The sequence below is a fragment of the Perissodus microlepis genome, chromosome 14, assembly GCF_051167445.1.
Source record: "Perissodus microlepis isolate ML-2025 ecotype Zambia chromosome 14, ASM5116744v1, whole genome shotgun sequence".
In the NCBI taxonomy this organism is placed as follows: domain Eukaryota; kingdom Metazoa; phylum Chordata; class Actinopteri; order Cichliformes; family Cichlidae; genus Perissodus; species Perissodus microlepis.
In genome coordinates, this window is record NC_140474.1 from 20,957,716 (window position 1) to 20,978,342 (window position 20,627).

Here is a 20,627-nt window from a genome sequence, read left to right on the forward strand (position 1 = left end):
GCAAAACTGAGCCAAAGGACAGAACAGAAGCTTTGACATGAGAAGAGAACTGAATAGAATCACTTAGCTAAGACTAAAGAACAAGTTTAACAATGTTGCACTGATTGCTCTAAATGACGTCAAAGGGAAAATGCGTGTAATGCAAAATGCAACCTCAAGGAAAAGAAAAGTATCATGGTCACAGTCATAGGTTCTTTTTTGAATCTGCAACTTTATTCCAGACTGTTGGATCAGGGGTCATCAAGAGCATCATAGCTCCACCTGTGCTTTGTTCTATACTGTACTCTTATGCCTTCATGGTTCACGGTGGACAAAATTCTTTCAGATGCTGGAAAAATGACAGGCAAAGTCCAGATGCACATTTTAAAAATGCGCTGATGCTAATCAAGAAAAACACTGTGGAAAAGTGAGGCACTCTGAGTCATCCATCTGGAATAGAAGAATGAGTGTCTCACTGAAGTTCATATGATCAGATTTTTATATTATGTGCACTCAGTGGTATGCACTTCCCTTTCATCTTTAGAACAGCCTTAATTCTTTGGGGTGCACATTCAACAAGGTGCTGGAAGCACTTCTCAGAGATTTCGGTCCATGTTGATACGATAGCATCACACAGTTGCTGCAGATTTGTGCTCTCAGCAATGTGCTCTACAGAACTGAGATCTGGTGACTGTGGAGTACAGTGAATGTATGTTCAAGACATAGGTTTGAGATGATTTGAGCTTTGTGACATGGCATGTCATCCTGCTCGAAGCCTCTGTCAGTATTTGTTGTTTTTATCTGACAGATGTGCCACCTGAAGTGGTCTTCTGCTACTGTAACCCGTGTGCTTCAGGGTTCCATGTGTTGTGAGACGCTCTTATGTATACCATGGTTGTAGCAAGTCGTTAATTTAGTTACTTTTGCCTTCCTCTTAGGCTGAAGTAGTCTGACCATTCTCCTCTGACTTCAGGCATTAATAATACATTTTCATCCAGAAAACGCATGTTAACGGGATATTTCTCTTGCCATGCAGTTCTCTGTAAACCCTAGACATGGTTGTGTGGGGAAACTCCCAGAAGATCAGTGGTTTCTGAAACACTCAGACCAGTCCATCTGCCACCAAAAACCATGCCACGTTCAAAGTCACATAAATCACATTTTTCGCCATTCTAATCCTCAGGTCGTCCTAATGACGTCCACGCGTTTAAATGCACTCAGTTGCTGCCATGTGATTGGCTGAGTAAGACAAGACGATAATAAGTTAACAGGTGTAGCTAACAAAGTTCCGAGAAGTGCATATATATTTTTTATTCACATGTAATAATTTCATTTTATTCTTAACAAATCAGAATTATGTAAGATAAACACTTTACTTACATTTTACAAAATGTCTCCTGGAGAGGTAATCTTTGGGAACCGAAGTCTTTCAGTCCCCGTTGCACCCGGACGGATTAAAACAACGTACCATGGATGCTAGTGAGGAAAACAACGTGAAGGCCGTCAGGAGAAGTAAAGAAGAGAAAAAACTTCTCAGAAAACAAATTAAAGCTAGTCACACATTACTGAAGCATGAAGGCATCCATACGGCCCCGCAGCTTACCAGGGTAAAGAAAAATAACGTTTATTTGACGGGAAATGGTTCGTTGTCATATGTTTCATTATTCTTCGCTTGTTTTTTAACATTAAAATGATTTTAAAAGTTACCTGCATATCTAATATTTAATTGTTCTATTCATATTTTATATATATATATTTATTACTATTGTTGTTGTTATTATTATTGATAAATTAACAAGAAAATCAGCCGCTGTTTATGGAAAATACCTTGAATATTTTACTCGTTATAAGAGACTTTTCATTTGCTCCTTTTAAATGGGATTCATTTTTGTGTTCCTGCAGCAGTCTGAGACAGTTTTAAGAACTATTTCTATTTATCTGAAACGATTTCACGCTGTTATCTCTGCAGACAAATACAAATACGAGTTCATAAAAATTGGGTTCATAGCAAAAGGGAACAAACTACTTTATACTAGAGACAAATATCAACAAACAAACATCAACATTTTAAGCCAGTAAAAGCATCACAACAAAAACACAAACTACTTCATTTGTTTAGTTGTTTTTTCATGAGAGTATGTGTTGTAGGTTGATTGATTGCTAAGCAGTCTAACAATCCTTGGGAAAAGGCCTTTTCCCCCTTTTTTCTGACATCTTCTTTTTTTCAGTTATTTTCAGGTTTGTTTGTTTTTGTGTGATTTTTTTTACTGTTTATTTCACCTCTGCAGAGTCTGGTGGTGGCTAATGGTGGCCTGGGGAACAGCGTTAGTCGAGAGGAGCTCTCGGCGTCGCTGAAAGAGATGGGAGAAGTGGAGAGCCTGCTCATGCCTCCCCATAAGCCCTATGCTTTTGTCACATACAGGTACACTTAGGGCACAGACAGCACTTTGTCACAGCAGGAATGCGCTTTGTACATTGAGGACCTTTTTATTCCAGTTAAAACGAATATTATTGTCATTTTCATTCTCGTTCCAGGTGTGAAGAGAGTGCTCTAAAAGCGTACACCCACCTTAATGGACAGAAGCTGCAGTGCGGAGAGAGCAGCGTCATGCTCTACCTCGCTTATGTCAACTCAGGTACTTTTACTTTCAGTACCATCAGGAACATTGTGAGTTCTTTCAGATATAGCCTGGCTTAGACATAAATTCTCCTTTCTTGTTTAAATGGATTTACACTTGCAGGGAGGATTTTATTGTGTTTATATTAATGTAATGAGTTATTGCAATGCATTTGACTGAAAGTTGTCTTCTTAAAGTTCCATATGACATTACAATGGCTTCAGATGCCGGTGATTGTTCTGTATGGGTCTTATTAGAGCTTAGCTCAGCTTGCGATACAGTGGATCTTACACTGGATTGGGTTTCTTCATATGTTACTGATAGAAGTTCTTCAGTCTTTGCAAAGACTATGTCAGTATATGTCTGATGGTTTTTTTGGGTCTGTATTTTCTGCCACTTGGTCAGGTTAATTGCCAGTGTTGATAGTATTTCTTGCCATTTTTTTGCTGATGACAGTCAGCTATGTTACTCTTTTAAACAACATGTGCACTCTGCACTCATACTTTTGATTGGCTGTTTATCAGCTGTTAAGGATTGGCTACCTGGATTTTTTTTTTCTTTTAGTTAAATTAATAAGAAGCTTTATTATTGCTTTTTCATATTGCTTCTTATTGAAGCATTTGTTGGGTTCATAGGCTTTTCTGTCAAGCGACTTATAAATAACCTTGTGTTTTACTAGATAGTTCTTTGTCTCTGGGTGCTCATGATAAAACAATACATGTGCCTGACAGTAATAAATCTTAGGTTTACAAGTAAGTCAAATAATCTGAAAGACTCGGAAAGGTTTTGTTGGTTTTTTTTGCAGCCAGTATTTAAGATCTACTGTGTATTTTCACGCTCTTGTATAGTGACCTATGAGGAGGAAGCATCCGTCCCATTGCCAGAGGGTTTAGTTCTGCTGGAGGATTTTGTGTCCCCAGAAGAAGAAGCTCTGCTGCTCGCTGCTGTAGACTGGTCATCCACTAATGATGATGTTACAGGTGAGGGTATCATTTCCCCCCCAAAAAAGCTGTGAAGAAAAGCCAGGCATACACTTTTGATTACGGTTTCTGAATAATCCCCTTTAACTGATTCTTAGCGCAAAAAGCTTTGAAGCACAGAAGAGTGAAACATTATGGCTTTGAATTTCGCTACGACAACAACAATGTGGATAAGGACAAGCCATTACCTGCAGGTAATCTGGATCTTCTTTTATCAAACATATTGTATCAGGTGTGGTTTTGTGGACTGTGTTTTTTGTGATATGGTCTTCAGTCACTAGACAAGCATATAATAAAGGAAAACAGAAGTAGCAGAGGAATATGTGTGTTTCTAGGTATCCCTGCGGAGTGTTTACCTGTTCTGGAGCATTGTTTAAGAAATGGACACATCAACGTTATGCCAGACCAGCTGACTGTAAATCAGTATGAATCTGGACAGGGTGAGTTACAGCTCGAATAATTCACAGAAAGTTTTTGCTCATTCCTAACTCTGTATTTTTTAATTTCTGAACTCTACTAGCTGGGATTGGCTCCAGAGCCCCTGCAACCCTTTGTTAGAATATTGTGATAAGGAAGGATAGATAGATTAGTGCTGTATGATTCTCAGCTCAGAATAATAATAATAATAATTATACTGGTCCTTTGGGCAGTTAATAACTGAAACAAGGACTTTTAGTCCCCGTCGCCATTATATTGTAATTTTAAATATACAATATAAATGTAACAAATTTATTAGACCACCACCCAGTGTAAGGTTTATGCCACAGCTGCTCTAAGTTAACACAGTATTGTTAATTACTAAGATGCCAAATTATGATTATTTACTTGCATTCATGGACAGAAAAATTTGTTTTAGTGGTTGAGTGTTACGCTTGATTAATAACTGCCTTTATACCTGATTATTAATCTGTTATTAAAAATGAATAAGAGAGCACACAAACAGAGTTTACTGATTTGCACCACTGGGTGGCACCAGAGCCTTTCCCGAACCAGTCGATGAGGAGTTATGGAAGCCTTTGGGCTGAGAGAAGTTTCTTAAATGTTTCGCTTGATTAACTTTGCTCTGAAGGTTTTCATTTTCCATGTTTGTTTATGATATTTCCAGGTATTCCTCCTCATGTGGACACTCACTCTGCCTTTGAGGACACCATCCTGTCTCTGAGCCTGGGGGCAAAGGTGAGAAGTCGGTCTGGCATCTGTGATTTGATCATCGTCATCGTTGCCACAGACCTGTGAGCTGTTGATAATTAGTAGCTGTTTGAAGCCAGCATCAGTCAGCAGTACTCGAGGTGCAATCATCAGTGATTAAAATGAAAGTTGCACATAAAGATGGTCTAAAGAAAACACTGCCAGCTTTCATCTTAAAACTGTTAAGAGGTGGTTATTCGTTTAAACCCAGTGAGATCAACTCTGTGTGTATTCATTTATAAGTTCTAGTTTAATCTGTCAAATTAACTGCAACCTCCCTGAGCTCTGTGATTTATCTGCTTCAGAGAGCTGTCAGTATTGTGTGTGTGAGGGTGCGTACGTGCACACATCTTGTGTCCTTGTGTTTTTCCTGAGAACACTGTGTTACCTTCTCGGTGTGTCTCATTCTTTTCAGTTCCTTCTCACCGTAGCATCCGTTCATCCAGCAGGCACTTAAAGAATTAAAGCTCGCAAGAAATTTTGTAAACAAACGGATGTACACAAGAGTTATAGATTTTCCATTTTCATGTCCTTCACTCTTCCAGGTGTTCACAGGTGTTGCGACCTATAAACTAAGATCGTGGGTTTAGTCTTTGCTGCCTGATTGCTGTGGATGAACACCCATCTGTCCCTGCTTGTCTGAAAAGCAGGGGCTCTGCTAGCAATCAACTGTCATCTGCTGTGGCATCTGTCACACACACACACACACACACACACACACACACACACACACACACACACACACACACACACACACAGACTGACAGTGTGTGTATTCATTGTCCTTGCTTTTCAGTGGAGATTCAGAGCCACAGAAAATGTGGGCATATTAAATCACGTTAAAAAAGGACACTTGGAGGAATATTTGAAGCGAATAGATCAGAAAGAAAGTTTTATTGAGTGCAATTAAACTGGCTCTTCTTTAAGCGATGCATGGGAATAGTGGTACTGTTAAGCTGAGGGGTGGTATTTCTCGCAGTATTTCCTGTTTAACACCACTCAAGTACGCATTTACATGTAGTCATGGTGACCTGCTGAAGCTCAAACTGAGCTTTAGAATTGGAAGAAGTTGATTCGAATGACTAAACGTGGCATGGTTGCTGGTGCCAGATGCGCTGGTCTGATTATTTCAGAAACTGCTGATTTGCTGGGATTTTCCCACACAGCCATCTGTAGGGTTTACAAAGACTGGTCGAATAAAAGAGAATTTATCCAGTGAGCGGCAGTTCTCTGGGTGAAAATGTGTTTTTGATGTCAGAGGACTGAGGACTGCTTGAAGCCGATAAGAAGAAGAACCACCGCACGCAGAAGAGCATCTCTGAACACAGAACACATTGAAAACTTGAAGCACATTGGCTACGCCAGATTGCCGCTGCACTCTGCAGTAAACTGAGGCTGTAGTTCCCATCAAAATTGGATAGTGTAAGCATGGATTCATGCTCCCTCGTATCAACGGTTCAGGCTGTTTGTGGTGGTGGTGGTGGTGGTGGGGGGGGTATTTTCTTAGCACACTTTGGACCCCTAGTACCAACTCAGCATTGTTGAAACACCACAGCCTCCCTGAGTATTGGGAAGAAGGTGCTCTGCTCCATCTCAAAGGGGCTCCGACTGGGTACTAGTAATGAAGCACTGAGTCCACATTAGGATTTCTAAATTTGATGTTATGGTGGTTGCAGAGAATACAACAGGTAGCTTATTTTAAAGACTATTTGGAAACCTTGTTAAATATTTTGCTACTCTGTGGATTTAATGAGTGCACTGCAGTTTGATTCAGTTTTGATTTAAGCAGACAGGATTTGGTGCATAACAAAACTTTATGCCATTCGCTCAGTTTCATTGGATTTAATTTCTCTGAAAATGTAACACAAGTGATTCAGTCATTATTAATGAAACACTTGTTTCCTGGTAATTACACCAACTATAACTGCATTATTGAGCTGTTTGTGATGTTGTATATTGGCGCCTTTTTGGTGTGTACTTGTGTGTTTGTGAGGACCAGTTGTAGACTACAGAAGCGAGGACTGACTTTAGGGCTAATTGTAGAAGTTAGGCAGATGTTTAGGGTTACTTATTGTGATGCTTGAAGTTAAGGTAGTGAAGTAAAGAAGCTCTCTGTAATTGATTGTACTCAGAAAGATGTACAAACCTGTGTGTGTTTGTGTGTGCGTGCATACGTGTGAGGAGGGAGGGAGATGATGAATAGTTGTGTAGTAAAGCGTAGTTGCCGGCGTCACCATCGATTTAGTCACATTCCACCCTTTCATTGATTGGCTAACACTCCTCAGAGGGGAATGAAGGTGTGTGCGTGCGTGCGTGCGTGCGTGCGTGCGTGCGTCAGAGAGAGCGTTCACTTGCAGTTTGAGGTTAAAATCTGATAATTTGATTGACTTGCATGCCCTTTCACAACTAGACACAAACCCCTATATGTCTAAGACACGCACATACGCACGCATACACACACACAAACACACACACACACACACACACACACACACACACACACACACACACACACACACACACACACACACACACACACAGTAGTGTGTTAGTGAGGACCTTCATTGACATAATGGCTTCCCTAGCCCCTTACCCTAACCCTAACCATTAAAAATGAATGCCTAACCCTTACCCTAAACCTAACCATAACCTAATTGTAACCCTGACACTAAAACTACATTTTGAGCCTCAAAAAGGCCTTCAAACTTATGAGGACCGGTGAGTGTGTCCTTACAAGTGACTGTTGGTTCTCACAAGTATAGTAGAATGCAGATTTCGGTGCTCATAAAGATAGCTAGACAGGAACACACACACACACACACACACACACACACACACACACACACACACACATGAATGCCATCTACTTCACAAAATCCAATTTTCCTGCTGTCAGAATTTGGAGGGATACAATTGGAAATTGTTGTAGATGTAATTTCCCAGCAGAGCTTATTCTGTTATGTGCTGTAAGGAAACATTAGGATCAAACACCAACGCTGTGTCTGCTAGCTGCAAGTGAGAGAAAACATGAACAGTGTTTTAGGTGGTCGACAGTGTTTTCCTTTGGGTGACCTCAGTCAAAACTGTGTAGTTTGGAAGTTTTGTGCCAAAGTCTCTTTCAGTCCTGAGCTACCTGGATCAGTAAAATATTAGCTTTGGTGCAAACGTTAAAAAAAAAAAAAAAGTAAATGAAAAATTAGTCATAAAGTTTTTTAAATTTGTCATACTACTACTACTACTACTAATAGTAGTAATAATAATAATAATAATAATAATAAACAGAGCAGATACAATAGGGCCTTCGCACTTTTAGTGCTCGGGCCCTAATAATAATAATAATAATAATAATAATAATAGTTGTACAGCAGTATGGCTTAATTAGAATATAGAAACAAACCATCACAGCTGGATAAAATTGCCCAACTCTCTACTGAAGAACTAAAAGCATAAAAACTAGTGCGTAACTTGTTTCCTGTACTTGCAGATACAGAAACATTTTGATGACTAATAAAAATATAAAGGTGTATTATCAGCAGTTATTACTTGCAGCAGATGCACAGTAATATGTAGGGAAACACTGATGCAGGATGCCAAATTATTATTGCTGTTGAACTGTTAGTTGGAATTGCATGTCCACAACAGGAGCATCATGATGTCTTCTAGGTGGATGTCCTGCTGCTGTGATGGGCCTTCATGCTTATAATGTTGGCCTCATCTTTGTTGATGTTGAGACTGATTCCCAGTTCTGATGTCAGAAGTGCAGTTTTTGTACAGCCTCTGGGGGCAAGAGCACCGTGTCATCAGCAAAGTCAGAGTTGCCATGTTGTGCTGATAGTGCCGAGTGAATGCTGTTCCTTCTTCCTACTGTAGAACTCATGATGCAGTGAGTTGGAGAGAAATAGATATGTTTGGGTGTCTACTCAGCAAAATGCACAGGTGCAATGAGAGAGGACCAGGACCCATTCCTTGAGAGACTTCTTACATCATAGCAGTTCTTTCTCATTCACCATCACTGATGATGGCTGCATGTACCATGTGTGAGGAATCTGATTGTAGTTCCTGCCTTTCCTATTTAGAAGTGATCCACAGTATCAGATGCTGCTAAGATCAAATGCAGTCGAGTCTGTAAAACTCCCCGCATCATTCCTCAGGCAAATTGTGTTCAAAACCTTTGCAAGGGCTGCTTCTGTGCTGTGATACGAGCGGAAATCTGACTGAGAGCTGTCAAGGATGTCATCCATCAGTAGAAAATGATTGGGTTACAAAGGGAAGGGCCTGGCGGCTGTTTTTTTGTGTGTGTGTGGCATTGGAAATATGCCTGCAAGAAATATATATGTATATAAATCCACACCCAATGACTTTAAAACCTTCATAAAAATGTTTAATTTAATCAGTAATTTGTTATTATCGGTGCAGTGAAGTAATGAGTAGAAACCACTCTTACTTTTAACACAGCGCGTTTGTGTTTGTGCAGACGGTGATGGAGTTCCGACATCCTGATGGTCGTGTTGTTGCTGTGGTGCTGCCTGGACGGAGCCTGCTGGTCATGAAGGGCGAGAGCAGATATCTCTGGACTCATGGGTAAGCTGGACTGTGTCAGAGCATCAGTCTCTCCTTTTGGAGTCAGGTTCTTTTGACCTGATCTTTGGATTGATGCTTAATTTGCTGCTTTTTCCTCTGAAAAAGAAACTATTTATTTACTACAATTAGTACATTTCAGTCTGTTGATGGTCTTTGTCTTCAACCTTTGCATTGTATTTGTTCACATCCACATCCTCTCATCCACTTCACCAGTTGGTTTGTGTGTTTTTGTCTTTTATAACTACTAAAACAAGCTCTTCGTGTGTCCTTTTAGGATCACTCCTCGTAAGTTTGACATGGTGCCGGCCTGTGAGCAGCAATCCCCCGATCGTGTGACGCCTGAACCTGGAACACGTAGCAATCTGACTCTGAGCAAGAGGGGCACACGCACTTCTTTCACTTTCCGCAAGATCAGGCCTGAACCCTGCCGCTGTGGTGAGAGTGAAGCAAAACACACGTTGCTTTTATAAACTGCTTTACTTACATTATGAGAGTGAGTGAGGTTTTGAGAGGTAAATTTAATTTTAATATATGTAATATGTTACGGGGCTCCTTTTTCTCATTTTTTCATTTCTGTTGTTCTGGGTTCTTTTGTGACCTCCTGGATGAGTTGTTGATGCGCTCTTGGAGTAATTTTGTTAGGCTGGCCACTTCTTGGGAAGGTTCACCACAGTTCCAACCACGGCTGTCACCATGGTGACAGGAGTCCCAAACCTTAGAAATGGCTTTGTAACCCCTTTTCACACTGATCAAGCAACTTTGTTTCTCAGACGTTTCTTTAGATCCTGACATGATGCTTTGCTTTTTGAGGTCTTTCAGCCTGCTTCACTTTGTCAGGTTCAGTTTAAGTGATTTCTTAATTCTACAGGTATGGCAGTAATCAGACCTGGGTGTGGCTAGTGAAATTGAACTCGGCTTTCCAAAAAATGTGGTTAATCACAGTTTAGGCTACTACTTTATCCCCCACAGGGCCAGATTGATAGGTTTGGATACCTTTTGTCCCTTAATAAATGAAATTGTCAGGATATCTTTGTCTAATATTAAAATTAGACAGCAGGATTATGTTATTTTGTCTGACAGTTTCATCACATGAGAATCCTAAACCCAGAGCATAGCTAGCGCTTTTGCATAAAGACAATAATAAAAGATATGCGAACGATATGATTGTAATTAAACGTTGCATGGCAACGCAGGTCAAAGATAAACGATCGGCACATCTCACCAGTGAACGCCTTCTCTCTGTCTCCAGCCTTCCCCTCTGCCTGTGACAGTCAGGGAGCTCCTTCAACACTCTCGCCCTCTACGCCGTCCCCTCCCGCGCTTCCATGTTGCCATGCCGATGCAGCCCGTCTGGAGGAGGAGTATGTGCACCGGGTGTACGACGCTATCGCCTCCCACTTCAGCAGCACCCGCCACTCCCCCTGGCCTCGCGTTTGCCACTTCCTGTCCTCGCTCCCACCGGGTAGCGTGCTAGCTGATGTGGGCTGCGGAAATGGGAAATACCTGGGCGTAAACCCAGAGATGATTGCAGTGAGTGTCATTTTATACTGAAATGTCTGCGCCTCTGAGATACTTCATTGATCCCTGCAGGGTAATTTCCTCTATCACTGCTTTTTTTATTGCTGCTGTTTCTTAGATTGTCAACACTTTGAAATGCTACACATTTTCATAACAGGCGCTTATCTGCAGAAGCATTCATCTGTGTATTCGAGCTAGAACTCCTCTCCTTCATTTCTCACATAGGGACGCAAAATCTAAGATGGCTCTGGGCTTTTTCAAACACATGTAGATCAGCATGACTCATCCAATAACTACTAATGACCTTACACAACACTGTCGCTCTGATAAGGCCACAGAGGTGAGGTTAGAGATGTAACATCAGGTTTAACTTTGGGTTAAAGCCTTTAAACACCATCAGGCTTATAGGTGAAAGGATAAAAGAAAGTGAAATGGACTTACGTGCCATAAAAATACATCAAAGCATGGCTGTAATAAATGGAATACAGGGTTATAATTATAGTCAGATCTGCTTGTGCTTTAATGACGGGGAAGTGATACTGATGAGCTTTTTAACTTACACATTCGAGCAGTCTTGAATGACTGCTCGAATGTGACAAACCGTTCCTAAAAACAACACAGCTTTAAATTCTTGGGAGAATTCAGGAGCTCTAAATTCGTCCATGTTTAAGGTTGATTGTCTGGTGGCGACATTTTATTTAGGTGAATTGGTGGATTGGTTCACTTGAATGAGTTGTGATGTTTAGTAGAACCAGAAAACAAAAAAGATATCCTAGTAGTTTAAAAATCTCTTTAGTTGATACAGTATTGCGATATATATTGATACAGGGACACCAATTATCAATATTTAAGTAAATAAATAAAAATTAATCTGGGAATATTCAAAACAATAGGCCTCATCTCACCTTTCTGCAGAAGCAACCTTTCTGCAAACAATCGGGGAGATTGTTGAAGGTTTCCAAAGAACTTTTTCATTTATAACATAATAGTTAATGGGAATTTCTGTCTATGCAGACAGCATCAGGGATTTTCACTGATTTATCACAGTTAACTGTTGTATTGGCAGACATAGATTGCATGTTATTGGCAACTTGACCCCATGCAGTCCAGACTGACTTCACATTTATGGCATGTTTCAGTGACAGTGCTGGTGTGGTTCACCGTGTCATTTTGCAGCAAAAAACAAATCTCTGAAGTGAGATAACTTTGTCTTCTTGGATAAAACAAGTATTGTTTACATTTAAAAAAGTTTAAGGTGAGCTGTTCATCTGTAATTAGGGTACACTGTTCACCTCAGCTGTCAATGCTGGGTGTGAAGTATCCACATCTATTTACTCTGAAGGAGGCTGAAAACTTTATACTGTCAGTTAAAAAAGAATCGCCCCTGTACAGCTATACATATCATCGTTTCTGCCCTGAGTGTTTTAACATTGGAGACTATGGGGTTTATTTCCTCTCGAAGCCAACCCCAAGTGGCCATTTGGGGAACTGCAGCTGTTGTGCATCAGCTAAAGCTTCTTTCCCCGAACAGTAGACCGACCACGTCGTGGTCACACTCGCAGTGCTCGGGAGTTTCATAAACATAAACATAAAAAGAAAAGGAGGAACCTGAGCGAGCCACTTCAGGACCTGGTTGCATAAGCCTGACCTCTGTGCTTCAGAATGAAGCAAAGTTTGCATCATTGGGCTAGACGCTGCAGCTTACACGTCTACCTCCAGTGGTAGAACTTTGGGTCTCTGGGAGGGTATAACTGAATGTGAAATGTAGGCGTGAGTTAGCAGAGAGTTTGCTTTTGGTCACAGGTGTAAACATCACGTCTTGCTTCAGGACGGCTAAATAAATAAGAGTAAGGCACAGCAGGATGAGATTCCTGTTGTCGCTCTCATTTCTTCCCTGTCTTTTTTTTGTTGTTGTTGTTTTTTTTGCATAAGCTCAGTTTCCATGGTAATATCCTACATTTCCTGTTTACGTATGCACACTGGGATATTCTTGTTTGGGATTTGGGGGTGCATGTAAGCAGCTTATCCTGACTCAGTGTAGCTGTGATAAATCAGAACAGAGAACACTGTGATCATGCAGCGAGCACAGCAGCTACCCGAGTTTTATTCTGCTTGTTCTCATTTTCTCCCAACCCAGGCCTCTTCTCTTCTTCTGTTTTCTCGCCTCAGTCCTTCCCTCTTTTTGTGCCTCCTGCTCTACTTCTTAATCTTTCTGTTTGCACGTCAGCAGTAGATCGAGGGTGTGTGTGCATATGTGTAGTGTTCCCGCTCTCTCACTTGTGTCTGCTGTCTCTTGTTCACCTCGCATAATTTATCTCCATTCTTGCTCATTTTCTCTGGCTTAAATGATCACGAGCAGTTTGTAAACGTGTTCTTCTTCAGACCTTGTACGTGCTGACACTCTGCTGACGTGTGCGTTTGTTGCTGTTTGAGAATGATAGTCCACTGAATGGTCTTGTTACTCTCTCTGTATGTGCGTATGTTTGTGTTTTATTTCAGGTGGGATGTGATCGTAGCAGCGCTCTCATCCAAATTTGTGCAGAGAGGGGTTTCCACGCATTTGTTTCTGATGCTCTGAATGTTCCTCTGCGAACAGCCTCCTGTGACGCTTGCATCTCTATAGCCGTCATACATCATTTCTCCACAGAGGTACACACAGCTCATCCTCATACAAAGAATAACCAGAATAGAACCGTTATATCAGTTTTATTTAGAAAGATGGACCTACAAAAAAAGACTTGTATTAATTGTTAGTAGCTCACTAAAGTTTTCATGTTCTGAACTTTTCATGGAACCGTGTGCAAAAGTGTTTGAGCCAGCTCTTATTTCTTTAAATTCTACTAGGAACATGGGAATGGATGCAGTGATTTATTCAAACATGTGCAAACATACTTGGTAATACTGATATAAGGCATAAGGAGACACACTTAAATATTTGGTATGACCACCTTTATTCTATACAGCCCGGACTCTCTTGGGCAGCTTTCCTGTAAGGTCTGGAAGTCTTCAGGAATAGTTCTCTAAGCTTCTTGAAGGACATTCAGATCTCTTCTTGGGATGTTGGCTGCTTTTTGTTCTGTTCTCCATCAACATGATCCCACTGTGTTTAAATAATGTTGACATCTGGGCTCTGGGGAGGCCAATCCATGACTGATAGTGTTGCACTGTATGCTTTTCTCTCCAGATACACTTTTACTGCATTAGCAGTAGGTATTGATCGGTGGATCAAAATCAATTATTATAACATCTCCAGCTCCAAACCATGACAGAGCCTCCACTGTGTTTAATGGCTGCAGACACTCCTGTCCTGACTTCCTCTGTACATGCAGACTATGATTTGAACAAAACTTTCAAATTGAGATTCATCACTCCATCAAACCTTTTGCCACTGATTCTTAGTCCAGTTCTTATATAATTTGGCATGCCTCAGCCTTTTCTTGCTGTTTTTCTTCCTCAAGAATGGCTTCTTGATTCTTCCACTAAGACCATTTCTGATGACGCTTCAGTGAACGATAGATGGATCCACTGAAGGTCCAAATGCCTGTCTCAGGTCTATCCTGTTTCATAATTAAAAGGACCAAGACCTTCAGATACTGTTCATCTGCTATAGTTTTTTTTTTTCTTCGCCTGCCACTTCTTTTATTCTCCACTTGTCCATTTCTGAAAAATATTATTAAGGACACACTGCACACCATAGTGAGATGTACAAAGTGTTCAGCTAATGGCTCTTTGGGAATCAGGTTGTTGGTGCAAAATCTCTCTGACAATGATTCACATGCAGTGAGTTGCATGTGATTCTGTCTTTAATTAATTCATTTTTTTAATGTGTGTGTGTTGTAGGAGCGGCGGCTAGCAGCTATGAGAGAGCTGGTGAGACTTCTAAAGCCTGGAGGTCATGCACTCATCTATGTTTGGGCTTTTGAACAAGAGTACAACAAGCAGAGGTCCAAGTACCTCAAAGACCATAACAAAGAGCATCATGGGAAGGAAAACCTTACTAAAAACACATCCGAAGACAGACGGGAGCCTCATGGGAAATCGGCTATCCAGAATAGCGGACATTTAGAAGAAGGCTACGAACCTGTTGGCAAAGTGACTGATGGCAAGCTTAGTGTGCACACAAACCGCACAGCCTTTAACACCCAGGACCTTTTAGTTCCCTGGCATCTGAAAGAGGGGAAAAAAACAGGGGAGGAAGAGTCAGGAGATGGTGTGAAAAGGAATAAAAGAAAGGAGAAGTCTAAAAAGGTTTTAACTAACCAAACCAGAACTGACAGTAACCCTGGTCTCAGTCCAGGTTTTGATGCAAGTATGTCTCCTGGATTAAGACTTGACACTGATGACGCCACTCACAGCCCAGGCTCTAAGCCCAGTCCAAGTGGCACCACTCAGACCTCGAGTTCTCATCTGAAATCAGAGTCTGAGAGCCATCTAACTGCCGTCTTTCACCGCTATTATCATGTGTTCCACCAGGGGGAGCTGGAACAGCTGTGCAGCCAGGTGGATGGAGTCAAGGTACAGAGCAGCTACCATGACCAGGGTAACTGGTGTGTTATATTAGAGAAGGACTGACACACACGTCATTAAAATCATTTTTATGCAACTACAGATCTGCATAAATAAAGAATTTTAACTTAAAATTAAAGGATCCAATTTTTGCCTTTTTATATTTATATGTATATATATATATATGTATATATATATGTATATACGTATATGTGTGTGTGTGTATATATATATATATATATATATATATATATATGTGTGTATATATATGTGTGTATATATATGTGTGTATATATATGTGTGTATATATATGTGTATAAAATATGATTTTTAACTGTGTTGGAATAAATTTAAAAAAATCTCTGCTCCTGTTGTGCTTATTTATATCACCATGTTTTGACCTTGGCTGAGCAAACACACCTTTTCCCTGTTATGGTGTCATGGATCGAATAATCCCGCTGCGATAAATCCCACCGGCTTTACTCAAAAATAAATGCAACTAAATGAAACATTTCTGGAGTTAGTATATCTACTAAGCACACTCTGGCTAGCTCACTGAAACCCAAGCCTATTCAGCCGAGTGCTAAGACAAGACTGTACCTCACAGGCGATACAACCCTAATCTCAAAAAAGTTGGGACGTTGTGTAAAACGGAAATAAAAACGATGCGATGAAAATGTCTCATTTTAAGACAAATATTCGCTCATTTTGAATTTGATCACAGCAAACATGTCTCAAAAACATTAGGGCAGGCCATGTTTACAGGTGTGTAGCAACCTTGCTTCTTTTAAGATCTGGGAACTAAGGAGACCAGCTGCTGGGCTTTTGGGAGATGAATGTTGTAGCTGCTCAACATTCCTGGGTGGTCTTTGTTTTATTTTTGTTTCAGATGTTTCCAACTGATGAGAGCTCTGGACTGCAGGCAGGCACGTTCAGCACCAGGATTCTTCTGATAAGATTGACATGATGTGAGATAACTTAATGCATTATGTAGTTCAGCATTATCTTTTGAAATATGCAAGACCTTCCCTGAAAAAGACGTCACCTGGGTGGGAGCACATGTTGCTCTAAAAGCTGTTTATACCTTTCAGGACTGATTGTGTCTTTCCCAATGTGCAACTGTGCAATTCCATAGGTACTAATGCACCCCTGTACTATCAGAGATGCAGGCTATTGAGCTGAACGATGTCATATTGTTCGTGAAATGGTAAAATGTTTGTTTTGCGACACACATTTTCCCCACATTTTTAAGTGTTTTTTTGTTTGACATTGTAACTCGCTGCTTTTCTTCCTCTCCTGACCTCAGTGTCTGCTCTGAAATCAGGGCTGAGGTGTAACACAGCAGTTCAAGGCTGCGAGTAATTTGGTCACATTTAGGAACTGGTCTATATTTGTTTTTTGTCCTTTTAAATATGACAGAGGTGGCACCTCACGGTCAGGCATCATGCAGGCACATGATTAGCTACACACTGTATGCATGCAGTGATTGATAACTGTTTAACCCCACCTTTTCTACCATAAATCCTTACAAACAAACAATACAAAACTAAGAATACTCTTAACTAAGGATAAGAGATCACAACAGGAAAATAAAATATAGCTCTATTCTGTTGCCCACATTGTAGAAGGTGACTTTGCATGTAAACAGGAAAATGAGTAGGGAAGAGGTGAAAGTGGGATTGAGCACTTTAAAATTGGTTGTAATGGCTCAGCGTGGGGAAAAGAATCACAACGCAGAATCATTTCTATAGAGAGCTCCAGTAGATTTTCTTTAAACACATCATGTATTTCACATGGTTCACTTCTGAATTACAAAATCTTAGAAAAATCTGAGGCTCAGTTAACTGAAGAATTACAGTCAGCTTTATACTGATATGCTAAAATTCTCTGAGTGTATTTGCTGTCTCTAACAGCCATTTGCAGATCAATAGTAATTACCTTTGTACAGGTTATTTGCTCGTTTTAAATTTGTGCACATTTTATTTATTACAGCCTGTACACACTTTGTGATAGATGTAAGAGGACCCTAGAAAAAGGTGTAATAATAAATAAAACCAAAAATGTTAATTGAGCCATTTGATTTATTCTAAATTGGAAAATTATTTTCTGTCCACCTTTTTTGTGATTAGCAGTCTCTTCCAGGTAACTGTTGTTGTAATTTGGTGATGTATAGATAAAATTAAATTGAAACTTCTGCTGTACAGCTTATTAAGAGACCCTCTCATGGGCAGTGCGCAATCAAACAAAAGAACAACTTTAATTTCACCATAACCCTCTGGAAATTTAAATGACTTTACAATTGTTGTACATTACTCTAAAATCAGTGCTATGAGATTGATTTTAAGATGACAACCTGATTTAAAACAGAATCTAACAAACAGTCTTGCCCCTGGAAATAGTTCTAAGATATTAAGACAAAGGCAAATGAGATCATTTGGAAAAAATGTACTTGTACTGTGATGAATGCAGTGCGTTTATTTACAGTGAAATCACAACAAGATGCAGACTGAATTCGGTGAATGTATGTCCCCGACTGCCGTGCAGGATCTCCTCCCAGTGACTATGGTCCGTGTTTCCGCTCACTCCGTTTCTAAATCCCGTGCGCTCGCTACGCGATCCTGCAGGAAACCACAAAAGCAGCCGTAAAAAAACACGAAGGGCAAACCACGCACTTCTAAACATCTATGTTCACCGGGTAAACTGACGGTTTCTCACGCAGCGATCCAGTGTCGACCGGAGATCACTCTGTTAAGAAGCTCCACAGGCGAGGCTGATCAGCTGCAGGTGTGTGTGGTTATGCTCCCAGGTGTGGCAGGTCCCCAAGGCGGGAACACACTCGGCAGGCCCCGGAATCAAAAGAAGATGAGCCCATGAAATAAAAAGAAGTCTACAAACACTCATGAATTCTGGGTCACTATAAATGAAAATGTGACATATTTTCAAAGCATAAAAATAAAATTTTACAAAATTCATGTTCGTTGATGATCATATTCCACGTGTCACAGTTGAAAAGCATAATATACTTAGAAAGTGTTCAAAGTTGAATTTCCAGATCCCAACTAACCCAATTATTGTTTTTTTTAAGCTGCAGAGTAGTTTTCAGCTCTTCTTGCCAGTAAGATGATTCTAATCCTATATTAACCACCTGACCTGATACATTAGCATTAAGTACCACCATGTGATCTGTAAGTACAGGAGTGATTGTTACTGAAAATGGACCCCTGTATTACTGTGTAGATATATTCTTATTACTGTTAAATTTCATGTAATATTACATGAAAACCAATGGAAATTTGTATTTTGTATTTTGAGCAGTAGTGTGTATTGTATGCATGTATCTGTGTGCATGGGATCAGGATTTGTCATCACTTCCAATCAAAGACGACATTTTTTAGTTGTGTCCGTCTTTAAAAATTGAGTTGGAGTGTTTCAAGGCTGATGGAAAACTCTCCCTAACAAGTCCACTTTATTGCGTGCTCATGTATTTTCTCCTATAAGTGGCTGATAGGTATCTAACTACTCCACTTTATGCATGCTTCCTAATCTGTCACGCTTATCGGTGGCTCATGGTTGCTTAAAGCCTATGTCTGTACTTGACCACAGAGGCAGAGCATCATTCAATCCTGCCAGCTGCCTATCTTGGTAGCATTTCAAGGATGACCGACTCCACTTTCTCTGCAGCAAGACAGCTCATAACGTTTTAACAGTCTCTCCCTGTCCTGATATCCAATATCATCTGCTATAATCAAGGACCATTCACTATCATTGCAATCTACACTACAGCTCAAACGTTTGAAGTGAAATAGAAACGCCTCAGTTTATAAAAACACTGAAATTCGTATTCATACTTTTTCAATTAATCAGAAATGCAAAGGTGAATGTTTAACAGTAACATTGATGACAAATGATGACTGAGGTTCAAAGGAATATCTACAGAAGCATACAGAGGCCCATTTTCAGTAATATCTGCTGTGTTTCAGTGGTACATTGTGTTAACTACTGTCAGTTTGTCAAGTTAAATCCCAATGTGTCAGTCAAGAAGTCATTTTCCAAAGAAAAAAGCATCGACCAAAATCATTGTGCAGATTAAAATTTATACTTTTTTTTAGCAACAGTGACACACCCAGATGTTCAACATATTCCATTTTTTTCACTTTCGGGGTTGGAAAAGTTTTCACTTCTTATAATAATATTTCACCAAGCAACTCTTACAAACAAACGTTTTTTCTTTCATCCACTTTCAGACTGATTGAACCCATGAAGTTGAATTTCCAGATCCCAACTAACCCAATTATTGTTTTTTAAGCTGCAGAGTAGTTTTCAGCTCTTCTTGCCAGTAAGATGATTCTAATCCTATATTAACCATCTGACCTGATACATTAGCATTAAGTACCACCATGTGATCTGTAAGTACAGGAGTGATTGTTACTGAAAATGGACCCCTGTATTACTGTGTAGATATATTCTTATTACTGTTAAATTTCATGTAATATTACATGAAAACCAATGGAAATTTGTATTTACAACAAGGACTTTTCACCCTGACGTCAAACTTTTGAGCAGTAGTGTGTATTGTATGCATGTATCTGTGTGCATGGGATCAGGATTTTGTCATCACTTCCAATCAAAGACGACATTTTTTAACTGTGTCCGTCTTTAAAAATTGAGTTGGAGTGTTTCAAGGCTGATGGAAAACTCTCCCTAACAAGTCCACTTTATTGCGTGCGCATGTATTTTCTCCTATAAGTGGCTGATAGGTATCTAACTAGTCCACTTTATGCACGCTTCCTAATCTGTCACGCTTATCGGTGGCTCATGGTTGCTTAAAGCCTATGTCTGTACTTGACCACAGAGGCAGAGCATCATTCAATCCTGCCAGCTGCCTATCTTGGTAGCATTTCAAGGATGACCGACTCCACTTTCTCTGCAGCAAGACAGCTCATAACGTTTTAACAGTCTCTCCCTGTCCTGATATCCAATATCATCTGCTATAATCAAGGACCATTCACTATCATTGCAATCTACACTACAGCTCAAACGTTTGAAGTGAATTAGAAACGCCTCAGTTTATAAAAACACTGAAATTCATATTCATACTTTTTCAATTAATCAGAAATGTAAAGAAAGGTGAATGTTTAACAGTAACATTGATGACAAATGATGACTGAGGTTCAAAGGAATATCTACAGAAGCATACAGAGGCCCATTTTCAGTAATATCTGCTGTGTTTCAGTGGTACATTGTGTTAACTACTGTC

At 40.1% G+C, this 20,627-nt stretch overlaps 1 protein-coding gene across 1 annotated transcript; it reads left to right on the forward strand.

Annotated features, from left to right (window-relative positions):
• Nucleotides 1-1,438: 1,438 nt before the first annotated feature.
• Nucleotides 1,439-15,509, forward strand: alkbh8 (alkB homolog 8, tRNA methyltransferase). The gene is made up of 12 exons (XM_084951532.1): nucleotides 1,439-1,586; nucleotides 2,268-2,401; nucleotides 2,515-2,615; nucleotides 3,446-3,577; nucleotides 3,676-3,771; nucleotides 3,913-4,017; nucleotides 4,683-4,753; nucleotides 9,240-9,346; nucleotides 9,621-9,781; nucleotides 10,596-10,876; nucleotides 13,364-13,513; nucleotides 14,705-15,509. The coding sequence occupies exons 1-12, from the start codon at nucleotides 1,449-1,451 to the stop codon at nucleotides 15,434-15,436; spliced, it is 2,208 nt and encodes a 735-aa protein (XP_084807658.1). The 5' UTR covers nucleotides 1,439-1,448; the 3' UTR covers nucleotides 15,437-15,509.
• Nucleotides 15,510-20,627: the final 5,118 nt, after the last annotated feature.